The 26,257-nt window shown below is 35.5% G+C and overlaps 12 protein-coding genes and 1 non-coding gene across 13 annotated transcripts; 8 read left to right on the top strand and 5 right to left on the bottom strand.

The window, feature by feature from the left end:
• Nucleotides 1–61: 61 nt before the first annotated feature.
• PRM2 (pheromone-regulated protein PRM2) lies at nt 62–1,900 on the bottom strand (the record flags this gene model as incomplete). The annotated part of the gene is made up of 1 exon (XM_003674224.1): nt 62–1,900. One exon carries the CDS (start codon nt 1,898–1,900, stop codon nt 62–64), a length of 1,839 nt encoding a protein of 612 aa, XP_003674272.1.
• A 550-nt stretch (nt 1,901–2,450) lies between these two features.
• On the top strand, nt 2,451–4,211 carry CST6 (Cst6p; the record flags this gene model as incomplete). The annotated part of the gene is made up of 1 exon (XM_003674223.1): nt 2,451–4,211. The coding sequence occupies one exon, from the start codon at nt 2,451–2,453 to the stop codon at nt 4,209–4,211; it is 1,761 nt and encodes a 586-aa protein (XP_003674271.1).
• Nucleotides 4,212–4,420: 209 nt separating this feature from the next.
• CKA1 (casein kinase 2 catalytic subunit CKA1) lies at nt 4,421–5,530 on the bottom strand (the record flags this gene model as incomplete). The annotated part of the gene is made up of 1 exon (XM_003674222.1): nt 4,421–5,530. The coding sequence occupies one exon, from the start codon at nt 5,528–5,530 to the stop codon at nt 4,421–4,423; it is 1,110 nt and encodes a 369-aa protein (XP_003674270.1).
• Nucleotides 5,531–6,620: 1,090 nt separating this feature from the next.
• Nucleotides 6,621–7,943, top strand: NCAS0A13310 (uncharacterized protein; the record flags this gene model as incomplete). Its single annotated transcript, XM_003674221.1, has 1 exon — nt 6,621–7,943. One exon carries the CDS (start codon nt 6,621–6,623, stop codon nt 7,941–7,943), a length of 1,323 nt encoding a protein of 440 aa, XP_003674269.1.
• Nucleotides 7,944–8,138: 195 nt separating this feature from the next.
• Nucleotides 8,139–8,993, bottom strand: CAP2 (F-actin-capping protein subunit beta; the record flags this gene model as incomplete). The annotated part of the gene is made up of 1 exon (XM_003674220.1): nt 8,139–8,993. One exon carries the CDS (start codon nt 8,991–8,993, stop codon nt 8,139–8,141), a length of 855 nt encoding a protein of 284 aa, XP_003674268.1.
• A 277-nt stretch (nt 8,994–9,270) lies between these two features.
• On the bottom strand, nt 9,271–10,395 carry BCY1 (cAMP-dependent protein kinase regulatory subunit BCY1; the record flags this gene model as incomplete). The annotated part of the gene is made up of 1 exon (XM_003674219.1): nt 9,271–10,395. The coding sequence occupies one exon, from the start codon at nt 10,393–10,395 to the stop codon at nt 9,271–9,273; it is 1,125 nt and encodes a 374-aa protein (XP_003674267.1).
• A 547-nt stretch (nt 10,396–10,942) lies between these two features.
• Nucleotides 10,943–12,112, top strand: YKE4 (Zn(2+) transporter YKE4; the record flags this gene model as incomplete). The annotated part of the gene is made up of 1 exon (XM_003674218.1): nt 10,943–12,112. The coding sequence occupies one exon, from the start codon at nt 10,943–10,945 to the stop codon at nt 12,110–12,112; it is 1,170 nt and encodes a 389-aa protein (XP_003674266.1).
• A 140-nt stretch (nt 12,113–12,252) lies between these two features.
• On the top strand, nt 12,253–12,924 carry ATG45 (Atg45p; the record flags this gene model as incomplete). The annotated part of the gene is made up of 1 exon (XM_003674217.1): nt 12,253–12,924. One exon carries the CDS (start codon nt 12,253–12,255, stop codon nt 12,922–12,924), a length of 672 nt encoding a protein of 223 aa, XP_003674265.1.
• A 364-nt stretch (nt 12,925–13,288) lies between these two features.
• On the top strand, nt 13,289–13,714 carry EMC5 (Emc5p; the record flags this gene model as incomplete). Its single annotated transcript, XM_003674216.1, has 1 exon — nt 13,289–13,714. The coding sequence occupies one exon, from the start codon at nt 13,289–13,291 to the stop codon at nt 13,712–13,714; it is 426 nt and encodes a 141-aa protein (XP_003674264.1).
• Nucleotides 13,715–14,032: 318 nt separating this feature from the next.
• Nucleotides 14,033–14,105, top strand: NCAS0Atrna10K. Its single transcript has one exon. It is a non-coding gene; the product is annotated as a tRNA-Lys (tRNA).
• A 270-nt stretch (nt 14,106–14,375) lies between these two features.
• SSM4 (E3 ubiquitin-protein ligase SSM4) lies at nt 14,376–18,275 on the top strand (the record flags this gene model as incomplete). The annotated part of the gene is made up of 1 exon (XM_003674215.1): nt 14,376–18,275. The coding sequence occupies one exon, from the start codon at nt 14,376–14,378 to the stop codon at nt 18,273–18,275; it is 3,900 nt and encodes a 1,299-aa protein (XP_003674263.1).
• Nucleotides 18,276–18,428: 153 nt separating this feature from the next.
• Nucleotides 18,429–21,845, bottom strand: ULP2 (SUMO protease ULP2; the record flags this gene model as incomplete). The annotated part of the gene is made up of 1 exon (XM_003674214.1): nt 18,429–21,845. One exon carries the CDS (start codon nt 21,843–21,845, stop codon nt 18,429–18,431), a length of 3,417 nt encoding a protein of 1,138 aa, XP_003674262.1.
• Nucleotides 21,846–22,325: 480 nt separating this feature from the next.
• On the top strand, nt 22,326–26,090 carry PAN1 (actin cytoskeleton-regulatory complex protein PAN1; the record flags this gene model as incomplete). The annotated part of the gene is made up of 1 exon (XM_003674213.1): nt 22,326–26,090. One exon carries the CDS (start codon nt 22,326–22,328, stop codon nt 26,088–26,090), a length of 3,765 nt encoding a protein of 1,254 aa, XP_003674261.1.
• Nucleotides 26,091–26,257: the final 167 nt, after the last annotated feature.

The raw sequence follows: 26,257 nt of genomic DNA, 5'->3' as shown, positions 1-26,257 counted from the left end.
TGTCACAATATATGAAAACAGGTTTCATTTTACCTTATATAAAGAGTATACTATGGTTAATCTAGTTTCCTACGCTGCATGCCATTATAATCCCCACTCCAAAATGAACAAAAAGGACAATGCACATACCAATTATGGTGTATTTTCTCAGTTTTCTCAGCTTTACTGCGAGTGACATTTTTACTTTGTATTTCTCTACTGATCTTTTTTGAAGAACAGGCTCAGGTTCGGCTGACATTATAATAGCATTGTTACTTAATATTAAATCTAATAATCCTGTGTCAGAGGTGGAGTTCAAATCAAGGGGGACCCATTTTGACGCCACTTCTTGAGTGATTGGCTCCCAGGAGGGAAGCTCTAAAGAAGTCATATTCTCGTATTCAAAAATCATTTGTGAAACTTGGGTATTAATATTTTCAATAACAGATGTTAATTTTCCTTTTTTAGCTGACCACAATTGATCATCAATGGCTGTCTTTAGAATGTCGTTGAAAGATGACTCAAAATTTTTACATATCTGAGAAAAACTCGTCATTTTTTTGGTTAAAACCTCTGTTTGGGTAGTTATTGTTGACAAGGATCGTTTTTCTAATAGTTCAAAGGATGTACTACTTTCAATAGTGTTTAAGGTTGTTTTCGTTAAAGAAAGGACAACTTGAAAGTAAATTATTATCATGATGAAAAAAATCCATAAATATCTTCCGTTGGTGAAAAACCACCATCCCATTTTTGTAAGGAAATGTTGTTTTCTGGGTCTGCTATTTAAAGGAGTGACATCTCGCCACTTGCTCAGATAGTACACAAATATGTTATCGAGAGCATTTATCACAAACTTCATCTTCTCTCTTAGAGTTATTTGAATGTTTATTTCCTCTTCCTTTCCCTCTGTACATTCTAATAATTGGGCAAATTCGGTATTGAAAACCTTTTGTTCAAATCTAAATTTGACCCATTCATACATTAAACAGCAGATTATGGCAATGGAAAAGACAAACGTAAATACACCAGATAAAATTTTACATCTTTTCAACAATGTTTTTGAATTGTAACCAGAGTCCAATGTGTTTCCTATGTCTCTCCTAAAAAGAATTTTTTTTGAAACGTTGTTACTGCCCTCCTTACCAGCTGAAAATAAATTTGTCAAGTTCCTTTTTAAAGAGTCCAGAATTCCTAGTTCTGTGAAACTTGACACATTTAGGTTAAGAAAAGATGTTCCATTTTCTGTAAGATTCAGGGAAATATTTTGCTTCAACCAAAAGTTAGAAGTATCTTCTATTTGAATCTTTGCATTCTTGAAAAGATTACTGAATTTCGTAGTATCAATTGTTAAATTCTCTAAAGAGAAATTTTCGTTATTAAGAATAAACCCGGACTCACTCAATTGTTCCAAAGAACTATTTAGATTTGCAGCTTGGGAATTTATCTCTTCTAAAATCCCATTTTGTAAGTTTGAAATTGAATTATTTTGGGAACTTAATTCCCGAAGAATATTGTCATGCCAATTATTAAAATCTTCAAAGAGGAATTTTGGGACATTGTTGTCAATAATACTGGTGATATTTGTCTCACTCTGGATTATTTTTTCTGACATATAATTTTTAATTACTTGAGTGAGTTGCGTTCTATTAATAGTTGGAACTATGTTTGTTGGCGTGCTCTTTATTGTTGTTGTTATAGTTTCTGTAAAATTATGTTGTGTGGGAAATGAAGTAGTTGTAACACTGCTTGAATTCTGCTCAACAGCAGAAGTGGCAGTTAAATCCTTAATTACAACTGCTGTAATGTCCAGCACAATGGAATAGGTGGCCCAAATAGACAATAAGAAAAAACTTAGCCCCACCCATATCATAGGATGGAAAACACGGTTAGCTAGGCGTTGTGGAAGCGATGGAGTATTCATTCTTACTTATTCCTAAAAACCTCCAAACAACTTGGGAATGAGGTAACTAGAAGGGTTGCCATATTACCGTTTTAACACTTCTTATGCGAAAGAGTATATATAGATATAGATGTAGATTCACATTTTTCAATAATTTGTGACGCAGATTCGAAACAAACGTGTAACACGATAATTTTGGAAGGAGCTGAACAATCTGAAATCTGGAATCTGAAATTTGAAATCTGAATAGAACGAAGTGGTGAAACTGTCACACATAGAAACAGTTTCTTAGTCTTAATCTCCACAAGGCAGATCTCCACCCCTATTACTATAGGAACACACTACTAATATTACCCAAAATCTTATTCAGTCTGCAAAGCTAACCATACCATCTAACCGAGAATATATTGCTATTACAGAAAAAAGATTCCCCTTTATCGTTAGACCTCATCTCGTAGAGATTAAAGAAAATCATAGCGTGTCATAGTAAGTAGAACGATAATATATCCAATAGCCAGTTTTTAGCAGCCACACTACCAAAATTTTAATTATTTCAAACACGAAAGAAATAATGTATAGAAGACAAGATTACACCTATCAGATGGCCCAAATGGCCAACAACAACAATAATAATACCATAGGGACCAAACCAGACAGTAATAACAAAGGTAACCTTTCAGCCCATGAAAATGGTCAAAATAATGGTGCGCCCAAAAATGATAACAGAAGAAAGACAGCAACTACGACCCATTTAAAATTAGAAGAAGACCCTCAATTTTTTGGGGATTTATTGATGAACTCCGGTGTATTGAATGATAATGGAGGAAAAATGGTCTCTCATATGGATTTAAGTGAGTTACCAGGTCAGAATTCAAACGTAAATACAAATTCTAATGGAACTCCTATTATCAATAATAATATAACACCTAACGCGACAAATAACAACAATACGAGAAGTAGTATTGAAAATAATAATTATGTTGATATGAAGAGTGAACCACAATCAAATCAACTGTCTTCAACCACGAATAATAACGCTGCTCCAACGAATAAAGCCATCCCTCTGCCAACGAATCCTTCAGATGGAAATAATTTCAATAGTAACAACAATAACATCACTTCTGCAAATAAGCAGCTATATCTGATGGGAATGAATAACAATCCGCATGTCATTAATGACCCAACAATCCAAGAAACTTTATCTCCATACTTCCAACCATTTGGGGTCGATGTGGCTCATTTGCCGATGACAAATCCTCCAATTTTCCAGAGTTCTTTACCCTTGTTTGATGAGCCCATCCGCAGAAGACGTATATCCATCTCTAATGGTCAGATTAGTCAATTGGGAGAAGATATAGAAACTGTTGAAAGCTTGTATAATTCACAACCACCACCAATGCCTCAGAGATTTGATCATAATAACCAGCACCATCACACACAACAAATAAATAATCACCGCAACAGTGATGTAATAAATATAATTCCCCCAATTTATCAGGAGCCACCATTACTCCCGAATGGAATGCCTCCACCAAATCAAACCATACAGAATGGCATGAACCCAATGCCAAATATGAATAAGATGCTTCCTCCACATCAACAGCAACAACAACAATATTTACACGAGTATAATAATGGAGGTGCGGGCCCTGTATCAATGGGAGTACCAGGAAAGCAACAACAACAGCAGCGATATATGCAACAACCAATGCCATCAACTGCAGGATCACAATCAATGTCGCAAAGTATTGTAAGTGCTAATTCAGGTAGTAGTACCAATAATACACCACTACCAAGAAATAGGAATCAATCATCACAACCTCAACAAACTGGAGCTAATAATACTTATTCAACGATAAACGATTCTTCTCCTAAGGATATGGATTATCAATCACAACTTCAATTACAACAAAGACTAAGAGAGCAACAGCAACAAGACTATGATGACGACTTTGAACATATGAGTCGTGAACAGGACGATGAAAATGAGCCTATTCCAGGAACCAATGCGTGGAAAAGAGCAAGATTATTAGAAAGAAATAGAATTGCCGCATCCAAATGTAGAAAGAGGAAGAAGATTGCTCAGTTACAATTACAAAAGGATTTTGACAAGATGTCCAAAGAGAATTCCGTATTGAAAAGAAAATTGAACTATTATGAAAAACTAGTTACCAAATTCAAAAAATTTTCTGAAGCTCACCTTTCCAAATGTAATGATTCTAACAAAGAGTCTTTAAAAATAATCGAAGAAATATTGATGATTGACTCAGGAGTTAATAAAGTTGACGATAATACAGGGTTGGTTGTTACATTGGACGATAAAAGTAATTAGTTTTGTGTGTTGTTCCTTTTCTTATACTTCCAGTGTTTTACTGGAATCATGTCATATTATTATATATTATATTATATTTTATATCTATATTTAATTAATTCATTCCAAACATTCTTATCATATCGGTCGTTTTATTATATTTCTTATAAGTAAATAGTAGATAATATCTTTTTATGAAATTGCTCTAAATATACAAGTTTATCTTTGTCTTAAGCATTTCTAATAGGTTCAAACCATGGATGACCCATAGCCTCCTTTGCCGTTAGTCTTTCCTGGTGATCATATTTCAACAGATTATCGATCAAATCAATTATATCTTCGTTATCACATAAATGTCTATTGGCGTCGTTAATGAATCTGTACCATGGTCTTCTTATGTATTGATCCATATCATGAAATTCTCTTGGTAATGTAATTTCATATTTAGTCAAATATTTTTCGAAGTCTTCACTGCCCAGTACTCTTACGATCTTCACTAGCTGATCTGTATTGCTTGTTCCATGAAAGAATGGCTCTTTTTGGAAAACCATGGATGCAAGCATAGTACCGAATGACCATAAATCTAGAGAATAATCATACATCCTGTAGTCCACTAGTAATTCAGGTCCCTTAAAAAATCTTGATGCGACACGAACGTTATATTCCATATTAGCATGATAGAATTCTGCCAAACCCCAATCAATTAACCTTAATTTCTTATTCTTATGATCAATCATCACATTGTGTGGTTTGACATCTCTGTGCATTATACCCATAGAATGGCAATAGTCTAATGCCTTTAGTAATTCAAACATATAATACCTAATATCCATATCTGTTAACTTTGGATAAAGTACACGGAAGTCGATGTTATCAACATGTTCGAACACTAAAGCAGGTGTTTTAGAAATTGGATCTTTGATTATGTCAAATAATTGAATAATATTCTTATGACCATCATGAGGTAAATCGTATAGATAATCTGCTTTGAATTTCAACACTGATTCTTTCTTATTGGTATAATATAAATCAACATCAAATGGTAAGGTAGTTGGTGGGGTCTTTTCATTAGATAAATTTGTCAAGATGGAAATTTCTCTTTTAATCTTCTTCTTCTTTACTGGTTTCAACATTTTTATCACGATGGGTGACCTGTCATTTAACTTAACACCTTGAAATACTTCTGAATATTTCCCACGCCCCACTTTAACTTCTATTTCATAGTCCTTATTATTTGTAGACCATTCCACGGTTGTATTCTCATAATCCCAATATTCAGCGGGCTTCCTCTTGTTTACGTCTGTGTAGACTCGAGACTCTGACCAAATCCTACTTTTCATATCAATGCTATTGTTTGAAAGATTGCACTTTTCTGAAAAGAATGAAACCCGGCTCTAACAGTAATCTTCAAATGGAGGTAGAACTTGGAAATGTGAAAACACCTCTTGCGCAGACGACTATCCAAAGCACTGTGACACCAGGTTCATCCATATTCCTGTAGAAATTTCAAGTAGCCTTCTTGGAAATTTTCCAATATTGTTCACCGTGCCGTCAAAGGCGATATACAATATAGGGTTTGTTTTTTACCCTATAATATATTTCTTTAAAAACCAACCCTCCCAAATTGCCAATTGACAAAGTGATAGTTAGATTTATAAAGAGTGTTTTAAAATCTAAACGATGTTCAAAGGGGCACCTCTTTTTGGTCTTTGTTCTTTCAGCTCTTTCAAGTTTCGCGTACTATTAGTTTATATACTAAGCTAAACAAGGCTAGACTTCACATAGGTTGAACAAGACTAAACTTTTTAGTATTGGCTAATCAAAAACAAAGACATATGCTGATGAATCATATATGATATATCTGATTATTTACTCCTTCAAAAGTTGGTAGGTCTGGTGTACTCATCGCGAAGATAATCTTTGGAAATTTCACCAAGTCGGACTGCTAGCGCCAATGGTGTTCTCAAGAGAAAAAGAGTTGCGAAAAATTCATTTATATACCAAACCATCCATCCCAATGGTAGGTTTCAAAACCGACACGTATTAAGTGTAAACGGAAAACTACTATATGGAAATCGTCCTACCACTTTTTGGAGTAGGTCTATACATTACACACCAATTATTTAGAACGCCTGACGATTATATAAATTGGGATGTTTTCCTTCTAAAAGAAATCCTGACTTATATACACAATATTAAGCGTGGTGTCTGGATGTAATTACCTGGTACTGTAGATGACAATATGTGGCATCTCTACAAAGGTGTAACATTTTCGAGATTTTACAATGTCGTCTGATAGTGACTCACTCGACTCCACTTTTAGTTTTACAGATATAAAGGCACAGATTTTAAGTACAGAATGAGATCAATATCTACTCTTGCTAGGAAACTTAAAAGATTTTTACCTAAAACAACATAGTTCCTAAAGCAATGCCAAAGTTTGGTCACGAATTTAAGAAGAAATACTATTCTCAATTATACGATGATGTCATTCCAGTCAACCATGGTTCATACGGTACCACACCAACAAAGGTTATAGACCGTCTGAAGAAAGCTTGTGAAGAGGAGGAAACATATCCCGATGAGTTTTTTAATCTCACCGCCAAAGAGTACTATACCAAGAACTTGAAATGTTTGGCTGAATACCTTGGCTTGGACGATAGAAATTTAGCTTTAGTTCCAAATGCTACCATGGCCATTAACACTGTTCTTCGTTCCATTCCTTGGGATTTCAAAAATGATACCGTTTTAATTCATACAACCACTTATGGCGCCTGTTCTAACACCGTGAAATTCTTGCACGATTATTATGGTTTGCAATTTGATATTACAAACACTACGTATCCCATCGAAGATAACATCCTTTTAGCCAGATTTGAAGAAAAGCTCTCTTCAGGTACCTATAAGTTATGTATGTTCGATATGATTTCATCAATGCCTGGTGTTACTCTACCTTATGAGAAATTAATTCAATTGTGTCACAAATACAATGTATGGACTTTAGTCGATGGTGCACACGCAGTAGGGTTAGTTGACCTTAAATTTATTGATGAATTGAAACCAGATTTTCTTACTACCAATTTGCATAAATGGTTAAGCGTTCCAAAATCTTGTGCTCTATTATACATTAATCCCAAACACCATAGTTTAGTGCAAACCAACCCATTTTCTTGGTCATACGTCCCTAAAGAATTGGAAGATTCTGTTGAAATCGACAACAATACTTTACTAATTGAAAAGTTTTGGTACTTAGGGACAGTATCTTATGGTCCTATCATCTGTATCGAAGAAGCAATCTCATTTCGTAAAAATATCTGTGGTGGTGAGCAAGCTATTAGAGGCTATCAGAATGAATTACAGGAGAAGGCTATTCCTTTGATTATTGCAGCTTTTGGGCCAGGTGCTGAATTATTGGAAAATTCAACCAACACTTATCATACTCCTGGAATGTTCAACATTTCTTTCCCAATAGAGGAAGCACATAGGCCTGTATTAAATTATTTGCTGGAAAGTTTTGTTTCTTTCAGGAAGTTCAAAGCTGCATGTGAGGCAAGAATGATAAAAGAATATAGAGCTTTTGCTCCTTTTTTGGTTCACAATGGTAGAATTTGGGTAAGATTTAGTGTAAATGTCTTCAATGAAGAATCTGATTATTCTAGATCTGCTGTTTTAATTAAAAAGTGTCTGGATGAATGTTTGGAAGAAAAGTTGAACACATTAAAAGTTGAGGATATAAAGTTTCTCTCTATCTGAAGAGAGAATTGAAATAAACAAAAATTGTCACCATTGTATAGAAAAAGAAATATTACGTAGCGTTATAATCTAAAATGGAAACTCTTCTGATTACTCTACTATAGTTTAAGAAACCATTCATTTTTAGTACTCCTAACTGGCTGCTTATATCAAATATATGTTAATGTTATATCGCATTATGAAATATAAAACAGGTTATAGGCCTTGTAAGCCCTTTATGACCTCGGTTTGTGCATCTTTGTGCAGAGTAGCTGCGTCGACAACGCTATTCTTAACTTCATGGAATATATCTCTTGTTTTTTCAAAGTAGACTGTTTCCAACAAATTTCTCATTTGTAATTCAATATCTTCAATTAATGTACCCAAATTGGTTATATGGGCTATATGAATTTGTTCCATAGTGGAGGCTCCATTCAAAGACGCTTCCTTTTCCGTTTGTCTCGTTAAATTTCCTGATAATGTCATTTTTCTCTCTTGTTCATCTTTATCAAGATGAAGAATGATTGTGGTTGTTATTCTATACGTGAAATTAGCCCCACCATCTTCAGAAGTGGCTTCTAAAACATGGATACTATCCCAATTACTAGAACTTTGGTTTCCCTTCTTAAACAGAACGACACCTGCAAAATCTTCATCATTATCTAAATCCCATAGATAAACACTGGAGATACCACCTTCATAATACAGATCCCTATAAACATCAAATGAATCATTCATTATAATTTCCAATTGTCTTAGATTATCGCTTGGGAAGGGACTCTCTTCTAAATCCTCCTTGGACAATTCAGGGAAATATTCATTGGACCAGGGAGATCTATGAGAATCAATATCTCTGTTATAATCACAGCATAGGTACTCTCTTTGTGAGGAGTGTGGATCCTTCTTAACATCCAAAGGGGTGTCGACAGAACTTAATAAATCTTCAGCTAAAGATGGTTCCAACTTGATAATCTTGTTCAAGTTCTCGGCAACTTTGGTTGGATCTAGTCTACGTAGCAAATCCAAAGCTGCATCATATTTGGCATCCTGGGGATTGTTTTCTGTACTCATTGCAGGGAGTGCTTAGTCTCTTACTCAGTCTCAATTGAAAGAACTTTCGAACTTTCTTAAGAGCGTCTCCTTTTTTTCTATTTTCAAATTTCTAGGAATTGTAAATCCAAAAAGCGGTAGTAACTTCGAGCCCTATTGTACGTATTGTTTAGTGTATATAGAGTTTTATTATATATTGAGATAGATATATGCTTCTTCATTAATTAAGATATGATACCTACAAGAATGGCAGATTAGAATCACATCCTAATAATGAAATAATCCCAAAGGGTCACACTTACTTGTTAGTAGGATCATTGAGTTTGAGAATTTCCACTGCAGGTCCCAATAATCTTTGGAACCCACTTCTTCCAAGTGTGGCCACTTTTGTTTTCTTTACAGCAGTGACAGTTGCCTGTCTTGGCACATCCTTTAGAAGAGCAATCTCCCCAAAATAGTCCCTGTCATGTAATGTCGTCAATAAACCCTTGCCTTCTTTAGTAACTTCACATTCACCATATTCAATCAAATAGAAGTTTTCACCTGGATCACCTTCGTGAAGAATAACTTGACCTGGTTCATAATATTGGGTGTCTAAAGCATCTGCTAGTTTTGCACGATCATAATTTGTCAAGTTTTCAAGGATAGGTATACTTTTCAATAGGGAATCATACATGACTCTCTTCTTGAAAGAACTTCCTAACAGAATCTTTCTAAAAGTCAATCTATCTAAGGCCCATAATGTACAATCACTAGAAGCCAACACGGTAGCTGCTCTGGGACTATTATACATTAATGCTAATTCACCAAAACTTGAACCTGGTCCGGAATTACTAACTTTCTGGTCGTCAACGTAAAATTCAACAGAACCAACTTCAACAACATAGAAATAATCACCTTCATCCCCTTGTTTAATGATGGTGTCACCCTTCTTAACTTTTTTCTCTTCTAAACAATTTATAACTAATTTCTTAGAATCTGAATCTAATTTATTGAATAAAAAGTTCTTACCAATGGAAACTTCCAACCTTTTTAATTGTTCAGCAGATTTCTCAGCATAATGGTCAGGAGTCCATCCGTCAAAATTATCAGGTTGAAGACTCTCACCACTGACCGAAGTACGTCTTTCTGCGTTAAATCTCATTGGCATGTGTTGTTCAAAATGTGGTGTATCGCCCTTGGTTGGTATCTGTGTATGGTCAGATGAGCTTCCCTTGGATGGATCCATTGGGGATGTAATTCTTTTTCCTGGTGCTGATTGATTTATTGCAAAATCTCCTCTAAAAATACCACCGGTACTAGGGGCAGTCCCACTTGATGATGAGTGAATGGCAGGAGGTGCCTCAATGGGAGCGTCTGTATGGGTTGAATGTGGATCTTCATCCGAGAATGGAGACTTGAATAAGACACTACTTTTTCTCATAGCATCACTTCTAGTCCCTCCAACGGGGGTAACAGATGCAGAAGCAGCATTGGATTCCGTCCTTGTTGGTGCTGGAAATAAAATTATACCATTAGCAATGGCTAATCTCTCTTGGTTCTTGATGAATTCTCTTTGTTGTTCTAATCTTTTATTGAAATAGTTTGCAGAAAATTGAATAAAATCTGGTGGAGAAACGTCATCTACTTTTGAGAGATATTCATCCTATTCAAGTTGTTGTTGTTGTTCTAACGGCATTTTTCCTTTTGGGTCTAATTGGTTTCCTAATGGTTCCCTTATCAAAACAAAGTATCTCAATTGAGTAACCGATGCAAACAAGTATAGATCTAAGGAGATGTAAGAAACTTCTATTCAATGATAAACCGAGTCCTTTTGGATCGGATATATAAAAGTTACTTAACTAGAGAGCAAGGACGTGATCCAACTTCATAGCTGTTCTATTATCTTGTTCAAAAGTAAGGGGCGTCTTGAAAATTCGGGGTTGATCGACGGGTAACGCAAAACGTGTGCAACGATCAAATTATCAATAATGAAATATTTCATTAAAGACAGCCTGTGCTTCTCTTTGACAACTAACACTTCCTACAGAGGCTTCAGGAGATCATTTATCATGGTTCAACCAGCATTTAGAAATTGTCTTTTAGCACTGGCAGCTTTGTCTGTATTTGGATCTGCTGTTTTAGCTCACGGTAATCATAAGAACCATGGCGCCGATTCCCTTGATATCCATTCTCATGAATACAGTCATAAAAGCACACATTCTCATTCTCATGACCATTTAAACATAAATAGCTGGATATTTACCATGTTCGTTCAATTTCTAGAGAGCAGCCTTTTCAAGTTTTCAGCTCGTTACAATGCCATCATTGCGACATCATTTATCCAGATCTTACCATGTCTGCTGGTGTTATTGATTCCTGGATTTAGAACAGGGAACAGTGAATCAAACAGTGTGATGTTGGAATTATTGCCACCCTTTGCTCTTGGAACCTTATTCGGTGACATTTCGTTGCACCTACTTCCTGAAATATTTGAACATTCTCATAAACCTCAACAGACAACGTATTCCATCTTTGCAGGTTTCTTATTATTCTTGACCCTCGAAAAGATGCTATCAATATTGTCAACCGATGAAAATGGAAACCATCATTCTCATGGCCATTCACATTCTCATAGTCACTCAACCACTAACGAAAAGAACGATCCTGTAAACCAACCAAAAATATCAGCGTATCTAAACGTGATTGCTGGTCTGATCCATAACATTACAGATGGCTTAGCACTCTCTACTTCATTCTATAACTCCAAACATACGGGTTTAATAACAACGCTTGCAATCACCTTCCATGAAATCCCTCATGAAATAAGTGATTTTGCTATCCTTTTATCCAATGGTTTTAGTTTCTCACAAGCTTTGAAATCGCAAATTATTACTGCTATGGGAGCGCTTATTGGGGCTATGATTGGTTGCATCCTGAATGAATGGTCTGTCGAATTCAATTTTGGTATCGATGATTCTATGTTACCTATAATGACGGGTGGATTTATTTATATGGCAACGATGGGGTTGATCCCAACTATATTGAATCAAGGAGATGAAAAGAAACAATTAAGCAGCAAGACATCACAACTAGGTAAATGGATCGTTAGTTTACTTTGTACCGTCTCCGGATTTGCTTTGATGTTGACCTTAGCATGAATCATTCATTGTCCATCTGTTAGGAGAAAATCTCGGAGTTTGAATCTATTTATTTACACATGTATTTTAGATAACATTGTCTCCACATTAATGATACAACTAGACAGCCAATTTAAATATAGAATATATAACTGCCAGTAATGAGTGTTGTTGTTGTGGATGATCTTCTATTACTTTCCATTCCTAAAGATGTGGTTGAAAAGGAATTAAAGCATAGAGGACACTTTACATCTATTAGCATTACTGGGGAATTCGATCATTGGGGACATACTGATCCACAATATCATTTGAGGTTTAATGATCAAGAGAATGTTTATAATGTAGGCATTCCACACAAAGAGGAGAACAGTTTACAGTTTAAATTCATTGTCGATAATGATTTATGGATTACTTTCCCTTGTTTCTCAACATGTATGGATTATCATGGCTATTTTAATAATATAATAAACTCCAAATATATCGTTCCATCAATGGCTGAAAGTGGATCAAATTCACAAGAAGATACATTAACATTGAATGAACGTTCGCAAGTTTTCGAAGGAAAAGAAGAATATACCGGGGAAGAGAGAGAAATTCCCCAAATAGATTACAGTAATATTCTAATAAAGGAAGGTGATTACATAAATATTTCATCACAGAGTGAATTAAGCAGCGCAGATGAGATAGAGGATGAAGAAACTCTATTAACAGGCAATTTCAACGATGATTGCTGGTACGAAGAACCTCGGCATTATCTGTATCCAAAGCCAGTTTATAATTCAAAACTTTCAAGACTCACAAAAAGTTTCAAAGAATATTGGTACATGGAATAATGAAAATTGAGTCTTTTGTCGTTATTTGGTATGCTAGTATTACTTATGTCCGTGCTATACTTTATATGAACTTGTTGCAGAAATAATGGGTGCAAAATCATACACTTATCTACATACATAAAGCTTTTGATAAATATTATGAAGAAACATACTTTCATTTCAAACTTCGGTTAGCCAGCATCATTTAGTTTATGACATTGCCAATTGTATGTAACTTTCACAATTTCGTTCCGAAGTATTTTCCTTTTCATCAAGCGAAAAAACTTGAATTACATGAACTATGGGTACTCGGAGATGTGTTAACGTTACCTTTAATAGATGATACTGAGGGCAGGAAAGTACTCTACCTAAAGGTCTTTATCCAATGTCAATTGTGTCCAAACTATTCTTCCTAATAGGATCCATTCAACTATTACATGCCGGCTTTTCTAGTTATGAGTTTTATCAAATTTTAAAGAATGTTACCACTGAAAAGAAATTGACTTTACCAAAAGATATCCAATATGAAACGATTTTAGGGTTGCTATTTACTGTATTCTCTATTTTCCTATCATTTGATAAGAAAAGTTACTATCCAATACATATGCTTAAGAGAGATGACATTATAAAAGGTGAATATTTACAAGATATTTCCCTCAGTAAAGCCACCGATGTTGATAACTTAATTGGTTCAAATCCAACAGGTGAAGTTTCATATACACCAAATTTTATTGATATTCATGAAAAGAGAAAGAGTGTGAAACAATGGATAGCCAAGAATCCTACAAATGAAGGAAAGAAGCAAAAATAAAGCTCCTAGTAATAACAACATATATACGGCATAACATGAGATATATATTGATGTATTTATGTATTTCAACCTCAACTTTTATTATGATATTATTATTAAACACGATGGTTTACAGCTTGGTAGAAGTTTCTCCCAAGATCAATTCTTTTTGTTAGGCATTTCCTCTTCATAAAGAAAATAATAAAAAGAAGGAAACTTCATAAATGTATACCGTAACATGATAAGTACAAAGGTCTTGGTGATGGGAGACAGCAAAAATGAAACGGAGCTAAAAATATGTCATTCTTAGGACTTTTACCAATTTTTTTCAATGAAATAGCCTTGTTGGCGCAATCGGTAGCGCGTATGACTCTTAATCATAAGGTTAGGGGTTCGAGCCCCCTACAGGGCTATTATTTTTACTATTTGGTTTTTTTGGCATTACCCGCCCTTAAAGTTTTGATGAGCCCATTGCAAAAAATCGATCATTGTGTTAAATTTATTGTTGGTTAGTAATAAAACGCCTAAGTAGTACCATTTATTTGTCGGAGCGAACCCGTTTAGTTGGAAGGAGCATCTCTTGATAGGACCAATATACAATAAGGGATTTATATTTATTTTTCATTTAAGGGAAACAAGATAATTGAAATTAATATAAAGAGAGAAGGCATCGTTAGCAACAATGTCCTTCCACCCAGATTCTATCAACTTCATCACAGGCAGTGATCGCATCCCATCGGATGCAACATGTAGAGTCTGTAGAGGTGAATCAACAGAAGAGAATCCATTATATCACCCATGTAAATGTAAAGGATCCATCAAGTATGTGCACGAATCATGTCAAATAGAGTGGATCGCATCTAAGAATATAGATATTTCAAAACCAGGTGCTGTGGTTAAATGTGATATCTGCCATTATCCTATCAAATTTAAAACCATTTATATGGACAACATGCCTAGTAAAATTCCTATTTCCATGCTAGTTAAGAGAAGTTTTGTTTCCATGTTGGGCCATTTTCGTGTCGTGTTTACTTTACTGTTAACTGTGCTACTACTTGGTATCTGTATACCATTATCATGGAATTTTGGTGCAAAGCTTCTGACCTTTATGCTAGATCGTAATGGATTACCTTATGAAGGACAACTGTGGAAAAGTTTATTATTTGGGTTTACTGATAGAGAGGTACCTGAAAAGATTTCATGGACAACAGCATTAATTCAAATTTTAATCGATTTGAAATTTACAATCTTACAAATTGCGTTGATTGTTATATTACACATTGCCCTTTATTTCCAATACGACATGATTGTAAGAGAAGATGTATTTAATAAAATGGTTTATCATAAAATCGGCCCTAAGTTTAGTGCTGATGACATCAAAGCGAAATTACAAGCCAGATTCCCCATGATGGATGACGAAATGTTGGATCATTTGGCAAGAGCAATGAGAGCTCATGAAGTTGATGGAAATAATAACAATAATAATAACCACAATCACCATAATAACATGGAAGCTGAAGTCAATGATCATCAAAATGAAAATGAAGTAGTAGCTCCTCATATTAATGATGACTCTGATGCCAATGAACTTGAAGATCCTGATTTCAATCCAAATGATGTTCAATCGTCTTCGGATTCAGACGCTCCTCATATTAACGATGAGTTTGATAATCGTGATCCCGATGAGCATGAAGATCCTGATTTCATTCCAAATGATATCCAATCATCTTCTGATTCAGAAATTGAGGAGCTCAATGATGAAGTTCAAGAGTTAGTAGAACCAGAAAATAACTGGGACCAGCTATTAAATCCCGTTAATAGACAAGACCAGCTTGAATTTGACGCTGTCATTCAACAGAATCTTGAACGAAGAGGAAATGAAAACAATAACAATGAACCAATAGCTATCCAACTCCCCAATGATGTACCGTTTGAAGAAGCCAGACAAGCTCAAGGGCAACCAGCTCCTTTGATGTTAAACATACGACTTCGATTATTCGATGTGCTATTTTATTCAATGATTGGGATCCTTTTCAGTTTTTCTTATTTGATTATCTCTTATATTATTCCAACAATTGTGGGGTTTCTATTGTTAAAATGTTACTTCGGTATTTTAAAGGCTGTAGGTCGTGGTTTGGCGTATCTCTTCCATTTTTCCAATTTGGAGAAAGTATATTATTTGTTACTTCAAAGAATTTCATTTACAGCATCTGTTAGCCAGTGGATACAGGAAAATGTTATTACTGGCTTATTCTATTATTATAATGCCTATATTAACAATTCAATGAAATCATCAATGTATATGAGAGGTCTCCCTGCCTTAACTACTTACCTAACAGCTGTTACATTAATTTGTTGTTCACCTGAATGGCTGGGTAGAAATTATAGTCGCCAACATAGCATGCCAGGAAAGGTTAAGCGTCTTGCCTTCCAATTGTTATTTGCTTTCAAATGCACTTTTAAGGTGTTCACTCTATTCTTCATTGAACTGGCTGGGTTCCCAATATTGGCTGGGCTAATGTTGGATTTTTCTCTAATAGCACCATGTTTGAAATCTCATCAGGCATGGTTATGGGTTCCTTCAGTTTGCACTAGTTGGAAACCTGCCATGTTTCTAGGATACTGGACTATTGGAACCTTATATATGTACTGGTTCGCGAAATACATCGGTATGGTTAGGCAAGATGTTATAAGACCAGGAGTGCTATTCTTTATCAGATCACCAGATGATCCAAATATTAGAATTTTACATGATAGCTTAATCCATCCTATGAACATTCAGTTATCAAGATTATGCCTTTCCATGTTCATTTATGCAGTATTTATTATTGTTGGATTTGGTTTCCATACCAGATTTTTCTTCCCAGTCGTTTTGAAATCGAAATTCTTGGAAACAACAACAATTATGAACGAAGAATCATTACTTTCCAGGTTACTCCTCATAAATCTTTTCTATGTCACTAAAAGAACCTTAGAATCAAATGAAACTTTGAAACTAATTGTAAAACAATACTGGCAATACATCTTTACTGTATGTGCAAGAAGATTGAGATTATCCTCATTTATATTAGGGAAAGATATCGCTACTGAGAGAGGTCATATTATTTACCGTAACATGTTCTATGAATTTTTTGCCCCTAGTAGGGCCAAATGGTCTAATCCAGAATTATTCTCCACTCCCAAAACTTTGGGTCAAGCCAAGCAATTATTCAATGAAGATCCATCGGTACATGCATACTTCATTCCAGATGGTGTGTTATTACGTGTTCCATCCTCGGATATCGTGTCAAGAAACTATGTCCAGACTATGTTCGTTCCTGTGACAAAAGACGACCAGTTATTGAAACCTTTGGATCTGGAGCGCATTAAAGAACGAAATTTGCGTAATGCTGGTGAGTTTGGTTATTTAGATCAACAAAATACAGAATTTGATGAATATTTTATTTGTTACGTTCCACCTCATTTTCGGGCCAGATACTTGTTTTTGATCTCTTTAATGTGGCTATTTGCATCCATTTTAATCATTGGTTCCGCTTTTATCAGCAACCTTACGATGCATCTTGTAGGGGGTATACTTATGTCATTCTTCTATTTGATTTGGGGCAAAATGTTTGGAAAGGACGTGTCCTATCCAAATTTGAATAACTTTTTCTACCCAACACAACTATCATTTGTTCCAGTTTTTACCGGTTCTATGGTATTGGCATATTTATTCGACCAGTATAGGAAACTTCAAGCGATTAGGGATGCCCACACTGTTCATGATCGGGGTCAAGAACCAATCCAAGCTGGAGAACATGAGCGCGCTAATCAACACGAAGAACAAGCAGGACCAGTTGGAAACGCAAACATTAACGAGGTTAACATTGGCGGTGGAGATAATAATGTTCACGGGATATTCCATGGAATAATGAATACATTATTCAATAATACGTACTTTAAATTCACCATTATGCTGCTCTTCCTTGCAGTTGAAAATTTCATGGGCATAGTTCGCTACTTTTCAATATTCGCTTTTAGCATCCTAATAACTTGGAATTATTTGGCATGTCTGATACCTTCAGACTTTTTGAGGCCCGTTCATCCTTTCAAAATGTCATCTCTTCAAGTTGCTCTGGTCCAAGCACCTTTATTAATATCTGTTATAAGAAGATCCATGGAGATATTCTCGATATATGTTAATAATAGACAAGACTCACCCTTGCTATTAACGAAACGATTTATTAGAAACATCAACATAAATTATAAAGAGAAGGATATTAGTATGGCGAAGGAATTGACAATATTTTTCTTTATATGTTCTGCTGGAGAATACATGCAACATCCTGATAAATACGTTGACTTTACTAGGGCCGTTGTATTTATGATGTATGGTACTGATTTCCACAAAAGTCATACTGCAGAACTTTCATGGTCTATTCTCCAACACTTATACTATGTAATTGTTGCGGCTGCCACTCTTTTTGCTCTTACAATGAGGCTTAAGAGATTCTTAAGAAGTTGGTCAAAGGTTTTAACTCAAAGTGTCAAAGATGAAGTTTATGCTAAAGGTAGATCGCTTGAGAATCTCCAAGAAAATTAGAGTATTATTATAATCTTTTTTCGCCACGTTGCATTATCTACAGTTTATATAAAATTAATATATGTTTCTAGACAATTTAATGACCACACTCTTACTTTAAGTAATCTTATTTTATTATGCTATTAACATTATGCTCTTTAATATATCTATAATTTAATCATCATCTAATGAAATGCTATGAATTTCAGCCATTGATCGCCCATCAGGTTCCTCAATGTTAGAATCACCTTCAAGGATATATTTCCTTTTGTCATTAACCTCTGTCGAAAATCTTTTGGGACTTGTTAAAGATTCATTAGGCATATTTAGTTCCACTTCTTCTGAACTCGAATGTTCCAATTCTCTAGCCAGATTCTTCTTAATCTCTTCTATTTTATCGTCGCTCTTTTGGCTTATCTGAGCCCTTGAAGTCCTCATATCATTATTATCATCACCGTTTTCCGCAATTAGGTATACATCATTATCATCATGGTCACCTTCTGACTTCGGTATTCTTTCAGAAATATCTTCGGCATGTAACGATGAAGGATGGAGATGTTCTTTTTGAGAAGTCAAAATGGATGTATGCGATGCACCTGCCCTTTCTGATTTCAGTTTATCACTGTTTTCAGTATCTGAGGATACTGATCGGCGTTCAGTTGGGTGAATACTGCCGAATTCCTGGACGCGGTCTTTTAGAAGAGAGTTCCCAAAGTATCTTGATGTCGTTCCTGTTTCAGGCTGTGTATATCTGGACTCAGTACCAAGGGATTTGATGGGTGAACTGTCCAAGAAGTTTCTCTTCGGCTCCAAGTCAGGTGATTCTGTTGATGTTTTCAGCATCTTGAATTGGATATGTCCTGACGTGTCTGACATCGGGAGAAACAGAGAGTCATTGTGAATATATTCATTTTCTTCCACCGAGCCTCCAGCTTTCTGATGGTCAGCTTTGTCTAAAATAGAGTTTTTAGTACCTTCTCCCACTTCCGCAATACCGTTTTCTTTTTTTGGAGATAATCCAGGACTTGGTGGCTCTGAAGTAAGATTCCTCTCCTCATTAGAAGCATATTCGGTGTTATGAGTTGCGATATTCTCATCATTTTCCTTTTGGCTATCAGATTTGACTAAATTTGGAACTTGTGATTGTTTGTTGTGTTCAAATTGCTGCTGTTCTTGCTCTTGTTTTTTCACAGGATCTTCGTAGTTTTCAATAATTTCTATTTCTTCGTTGGAGTCGTCATTGAAATCTCTATTTCCATCCTCATCCGCATCTGTATAAAGGTTGTTCTCTTTCAAATACGCAATGTACTTTTTCTGCAAATGCAGTAAAATGTCCCTTAATTTTCTTCTTGCTTGGCCTCTAGAACTTTTCTCGAAGTATAAATTAATCTTCTTTGAAGCAGATTTACTTCGAACTTTGGAATTCCTCCACATTTCTAAAGTTTCCTTCGGGTTCTCAAAAAATTTCTGTGTATTCAATATTACGTGTACACCACAATCACTCATATTTGGTTGCTGTGGAACCAAGCAAGTTTTCATCTTTATCAAAGATTTATCGATTTCTAAAGAATATTTATCTCTGGCATAACCAATAATAAATTCTTTAATAGCATCCACTTCACGGCTATGATTTTGCCTTAGGGAGTCAAATGTCAATATTTGAATAATAGGTGTCCCAATTTCTAGTTGTTCTGTTTCTGGGGGCACTGTTGTATCAGAAGGTTCTGCATCCTCGTTAGACTGTCGTTGATTATCCATATTAGTAAAATGATTAGTTTTATCCTCGGTGATGCTTTCTGAAAGGTTCACAGTTTCTGTAGAGGCTATATCATCCATATCTTCTTGTGTACTGTTGGTGTTACCGTCTATATGGCCCCCATTGTTGTGGTCCTTAGGGTCATCTAAAATTTTGGAAGCATTCTCCTTTCCTGATTTTATTGGAGCAGAAATTTTAATGGTATCTATAGGATTCCTCTTTTCTCCACGTAATGTTACCGAATTTTCTTTAACAAACTTTAGCAATTCATCTAAATTTGTAATAATGCAACCAAACCAATGGAAATTCATGTTGATAGGAATCACTACGTACTTTTTTTCGAACAAATTTGAATTTGATACCCACTTTTTTACATTATCATAATAATTTTCAGGATCACTTATTAGTTTAGTATAAAAAAAAGACGACATGATCGAGACTTCTGATTTAGAAATAATATTTTTTTTGATGGACTCTTCAATAAAATATTTGGTAAAGAAGTCTAGAATTGTATCATTTATCCAATCCTTATTATAAAGACATTTAAAATCCTGGTTTGTAATGGTGTAACTCGTTGAATCATCAAACTTATAGCATAATGACGGTTTGAACGGTTCGGGTGTTTCGTACTCTGAATCGATATCTTCAAAAGCGGTTATTCGTTGCTGAGTACCTTTAGCTCTTGTAGATCTTCGAAGATTGAACTCTGAAGGTGATGGTATAACATCTAATCGTTTCGAATCCAATGTGGCCTTTGAGGAGTTCGAATAAAATTTTGTTGGGGGTATATCATTAATGAAGGTCTCTAATCTGTCTTTTGGGATTGGAATTTTCGTAACTGAAGATGTGAAGTGAGATATTCGTTTTTGAATACCTCGTTTATTTAAGGAACTCAGTGCGTCAGCTTTATGGAGAAAACTTGGTGGTGGCTCAAAGTCATATTTCTTCGTTCGCAATGCTACTACTTGTTTAGCAGTTTGGGATATTGACGCTTCTAAGCTTGTTAACACGTCAGTTCGTTTGGGAACATTTTTAATATTAGAATTATCATCCACAGACAAATCATCCCAGAGTCTTTTTAAATGTAGTTTGTTTGTTGAGTCACTATTACGCCATAGTACACCTCTAACTTCGATAACCTTTTGAAGATTTGCTAAAAGTGTAATAGCCTTTGGCTTTACAAATAGAATTCCAAAGGAAGTATTATCGTTATCGGCAAATATTTCCTTGCAATCACGCGGAAGATATATACAACTTCCTTTAACTTCGTTACCTTTAAACGTAAATCTCATCTTTCGTGATTTCATATCTCTAGTGTAAGACATAATTATACTTTTTTTACTTTCTCTCTCCCCTTTATAATCAATAGTAGTTAGCGTACCCATCACACTCAAGCTCAATTTACTTGGTCTAACTGAAGAGTTTTCTTGATTACGGGACGAAACTGGAGATGATATCAATAGACCTACTGAACTACTTTTTCGAGGACGTTGCTTGCGATGCATTGGAGGACTTCCTTCTAAAGGCTCAAATCCGTCACTTTCTTCATTGCTATTTTCGATTTCATCTGATATATTGATGGTAGGTTCTCGATTTGGACTCTTCGGTATATGTTTATTAAATGACTCATTGCTAAAAAAAAGTGAATCCTTCGTTGAGTTATTTAATTTCCTAACAATTTTAGGATCTCTTCTAGTTATTTTATATCGTGTTGGAGTATGCTCTTCACCTAAATTACGACTACTCAACTTTGGAATTTTCTCTTGAATCGGCGAAGAAGACATTGTATCAATAGGAACGTGACCCAGAGAGCTTCTTGGTCTTTTCCTGACCATACTTATCGATTAATGAATACAGTTTATGACTTGGATTGTCTTTATTGCAGGATATTCTTATTCTTAATAGTCCAGATCTCCTCGATGCGCGAGTCCACAGTGGGTCCTGGGCAATGACAGGCTACTATTTAAAAAAGGGGTCCAATAATATTAAACCTTTCACTCAAAAAAGAGGAACTGTCTAATATACTATGAACTCTCTCTATAATTATGGCGATGATAGCTATATTGATGTTTAAATCAATTCGTTTGTCGAAACGATGTCCAAAGTTTTGGCATCTCGGACAGGGTAAAACATACTTTTTAACATGGAAATTCGACTGGTATGCAACTAAAACCTTCATCTTTCACAAGGAGGGCTCTGAGTAGGCTCAATAATCTTAGATTGATACCTAAAGAGCGAGTGTTATTGAGACACCAGAACTATAAGGCTGTTGAATTTATCCAATTTAAAAAGTAAGCTTTGACGTCTAACTTAGTATGTTCGGCCAGTTCTCAACTCAAGGATCTAGCACAAATCAACAGTATAATACAGATGGTCCTTCTAACAGTGACTTTTGGTTGCAAAACAAAAACAGCAGTACCTCAGCATACTCAAGTACTGATAATCAACATTTGAACGTCACCCCAACCTTGACAGGTTATAATCAAAATGTAGCAGAAAGCCAACAATATAACAACACCAATAACTCATATAACACAGCTGCTCCAAACTCAATGATTGATATGCAACCGAACTTAATGCATTCAAATCATGCTCATATGGATAACCAGGGACAATCGAATAATGCAACTATGTATAACTCATCGGGTCCGATTCCTCCTCAGTTTCCAAGTAGTAACATGTTTCAACAGCAATATTCCGGAGCATTCGTATCTCAGTATTCCAACCTTACGCACTTACCAATTGGATCGAATATGGATCAATCAGTAGGCAGCACCGGTCAAGCTATTCAACCTCAAGGTGCTGGCTACATGCCATCAATGAACAACACTGGTGTAGCTCAACCGTTTACCAATAGTGGTAATGATCTACATCAGTTACAGCAGCATCCACTGACGCATCAAGTTACAGGCTATTATCCGCCAAATTCCTTTTCACCTGCAAAGAATAATTCATTTACAGCACCACCCCACAATGACTCGAATGAGGTAGTCTCTCAACCCTTAAAACCCCAGCAAACCGGATTTTACGTTCAAAACGCCCAACAGTATCCTATTGAACCTCTAAAGCCTAATGCTACAGGGTTTGTAAACTCCTTTGCTAACAATGGTGTAAATAATGAGATCAAAATACCTGCAATTAGACTTTCTTTCTTAACATCTGAAGATCAAGCAAAATTTGAGAAATTATTTAGGTCAATAGTTAATAAGGGATCAAATACTGCATCAGGACAAAACTGTAGAAAGATTTTAGTCAAGTCAGGATTACCTCCATCGGATTTAGCTAGAATTTGGTCACTTTGTGATACGACAAGAGCAGGCGAATTACTGTTTCCAGAATTTGCATTGGCAATGCATTTGATCAATGAAGTATTACAAGGTGATTCAGTTCCATATGAATTGGATACAAAGACAAAAAATGAAGTTGAAAGTTTTATTGATGCCATCAATTTGAGTATTGTAGATGAGGCAGAGGGTGCAAATGCAGCTTCAATCCAAAATGTACATAAAACTCCCTTTGATAATTTAATTAATAATCCGAACGCCAGTCCACAAGTGACTCCGCAACCTTTGAGAAACGATCTAAATCAATTGCAACAAGCTCAAAATTTAACTCCCCAACATTCTAATCTTGGTGTCAATTACAATGTTCAGCACTCAAATGTAAGTCAACCCGCCCAAAATATGAATAGCATTAATCCCCTACCACCTTCGATACCCAGTTTAGAGAATGTGCAAACTCCTTTGCAACATCAGCTAACTGGCTATGTCCCTCAGTCCACGATAGTTAATCAGGTCGTTAACAATCAAGTCCCATTACAACAACAATCCACAGGATACTTGACCTCACAAGCTCCAAATCCAAATGCACCAAATCAGGTCCCATTACAACAACAATCCACCGGATATTTGACCTCCCAAGCTCCAAATCCAAACGCACCAACAAATCAAGTGCCAATTCAACAACAATTAACAGGAAATGTACGTCAAGAATTATCAGAAGTCAACTTCACGAATAACAACCAAACGGCATCTCAACAACAAAATGCTACCTATATGCCACATGTAGACGATACATATAGCGCACATAATATTCAAAACATTAATCAACAATATACTGGTCCATACAACCCGAATTTGTCTAACCCAATGTATCCTCAACCACCTACAAACATTGGAAATGGACAACAGCAGAACCAGCCCATTCCTATTATCCAGCAACCTACAGGTTCGATACCTCCTACTTCATTTGGAATGCCCTATCAAACTACAGGAAACTTTTCATTGCCGCAACAGGCCACTGGAGGATATATACCACAGACGCAGCAAGGTATCTCAGTATTGCAACAACAAACAACAGGATTCCTTCCTCCGACAAATTTTAACCCAACACTTCCTTTGACAGCTCAGAAAACAGGATATGGTAACAACGAACTATACGCTCAATCCAATTTTCTTGATAAAGTCATTAAAGAGGATAATGATGTTATTGCACCTGAGGAAAAATCCTTATACTACAAAATTTTTGAAACATATGATGCAGGTCATCGTGGTTACTTAGAATCAGGGACTGCTGTAGAGATATTTAGAAAATCGGGATTGAATAGAACTGACTTGGAGCATATTTGGAATTTGTGTGATACTACTAATAATGGCCAATTAAATAAGCAAGAATTTGTGGTAGGAATGCATTTAGTATATGGGAAGTTAAATGGGAAACCGCTACCCAATAAGTTGCCAGCAAAATTGGTTCCTTCTAGTGAAAAAATTATAGATAATGTGAAGAATCAATTGAAAATAAATATAAACTCTAACAGCGGTAACCGCTCATTTACCAAAACAGATGCTTCAAATTTTAAGAATAACGATGAGAAAAATGTATTGCCCAGCTTTAGAAACCGTAGGAAAAAGGTAGCGACCTCAACAGAGCAGCCTGCCCAACTTAAGGATGCTAAACCGACCAATTTAGAAGTTGCTATGAAGAATGAAAATTTAAAATTAGAGGAGGTTAATAAATTGAAAAAAGCTATAGCAACAAAAGAGGAACTCTTAAGACGTAAGGAGCCCAATGTTGAGACGAAGGTTACGACAGACATGTTAAAGACTAAGATTCAAAATGCGTACAAATTGATAAAAGGTGGCGAACCCCAATTTACACCAGCATTGGAGAATAGATTCGCATGTTTAATAGAAAAAATCCCAAATCTATTCAGCGATATAGCCAGAACAGACGAGGCTATTAAAAACGCTAGAATTAAGCTGGTTTCCTTAAAAAATGGTGAACCTATCATTGGTTCTGGTCCTAATGGTGAGGTTACTGAGAAAGATAAGAAAAAGGCTCAAAATAAAGCATTATTAAAAAAGAAGATGGATGCATTGATGGGAAAGCCGAATGATGATTCTAATGAGCAAGAAATATCTAGAATTAATGAGGAATTTGAGAAAAATAGAAAGATCATTAATGATATCAGATCATCAATTTCCGAAGTTGCCTTCGCTTTACATCCCAGAGGTGCGAAAGGAGTAGATGTCTCATCATTTGAAAAGTGGGAAATGGGGCTAGGACTGGAGCCTGAAGTGTTTCACTATATCCAAAAGTTAAGAAATGATGAATCTTTACACGTATCGAATAATAATCTCAAAGCAGGTTCGTCTGTTAACACCGGCCTAACGTCAGACAGGGCTACAGCATTAAAGGCGCAAGCTCAGGAAAAGATGAAACAACGCTTGTCTCAGTTTAATGAAAGACATCAACCAGAAAATGGAACACCACCAAGTGAAGTAGAGCCCAGTTTTTCAAATAAAGAAAATGAACGTTATCAACACTCTTCTAACCATGGAAATTTAATTGATTTTGATGATAGTCCGTTTGCAGATAATAAAGAGAGAGAAATAAGTATTTCAAATGAAATATCTAATACTTCAAAAGTAACTGAAGGTTTATCGAACTCTGACACTTCGGAAGATGAGGAAGAAAGGCAGTTACTGGAACAGCTCAAAAAAATTAAGCTCAGAAAGAAGGCTGAAAGGGAAAAGCGTGGTATTAATCAGAGTAAAGAATCTAGTAGTTCTTTGATCTGATTCTTCGGAAAATACGAAAGGGTTGAGCTAGTTTATTTAGCAAACTGAATATAGATTTTTATGCATTGGTATTTTAAAACAGACGCTATAATTACGGCGTATTACTTATTATAAAGATTTAGTATTTACTACTAATAGTATACCCTTATCGATAATTTTCTTGACGC

Source organism: Naumovozyma castellii, chromosome 1 (genome assembly GCF_000237345.1).
Source record: "Naumovozyma castellii chromosome 1, complete genome".
Classification (NCBI taxonomy): Eukaryota; Fungi; Ascomycota; class Saccharomycetes; order Saccharomycetales; family Saccharomycetaceae; genus Naumovozyma; species Naumovozyma castellii.
The sequence above is the reverse complement of the archived record's forward strand: the minus strand, read 5'-3'. Positions and strand labels throughout refer to the sequence as shown.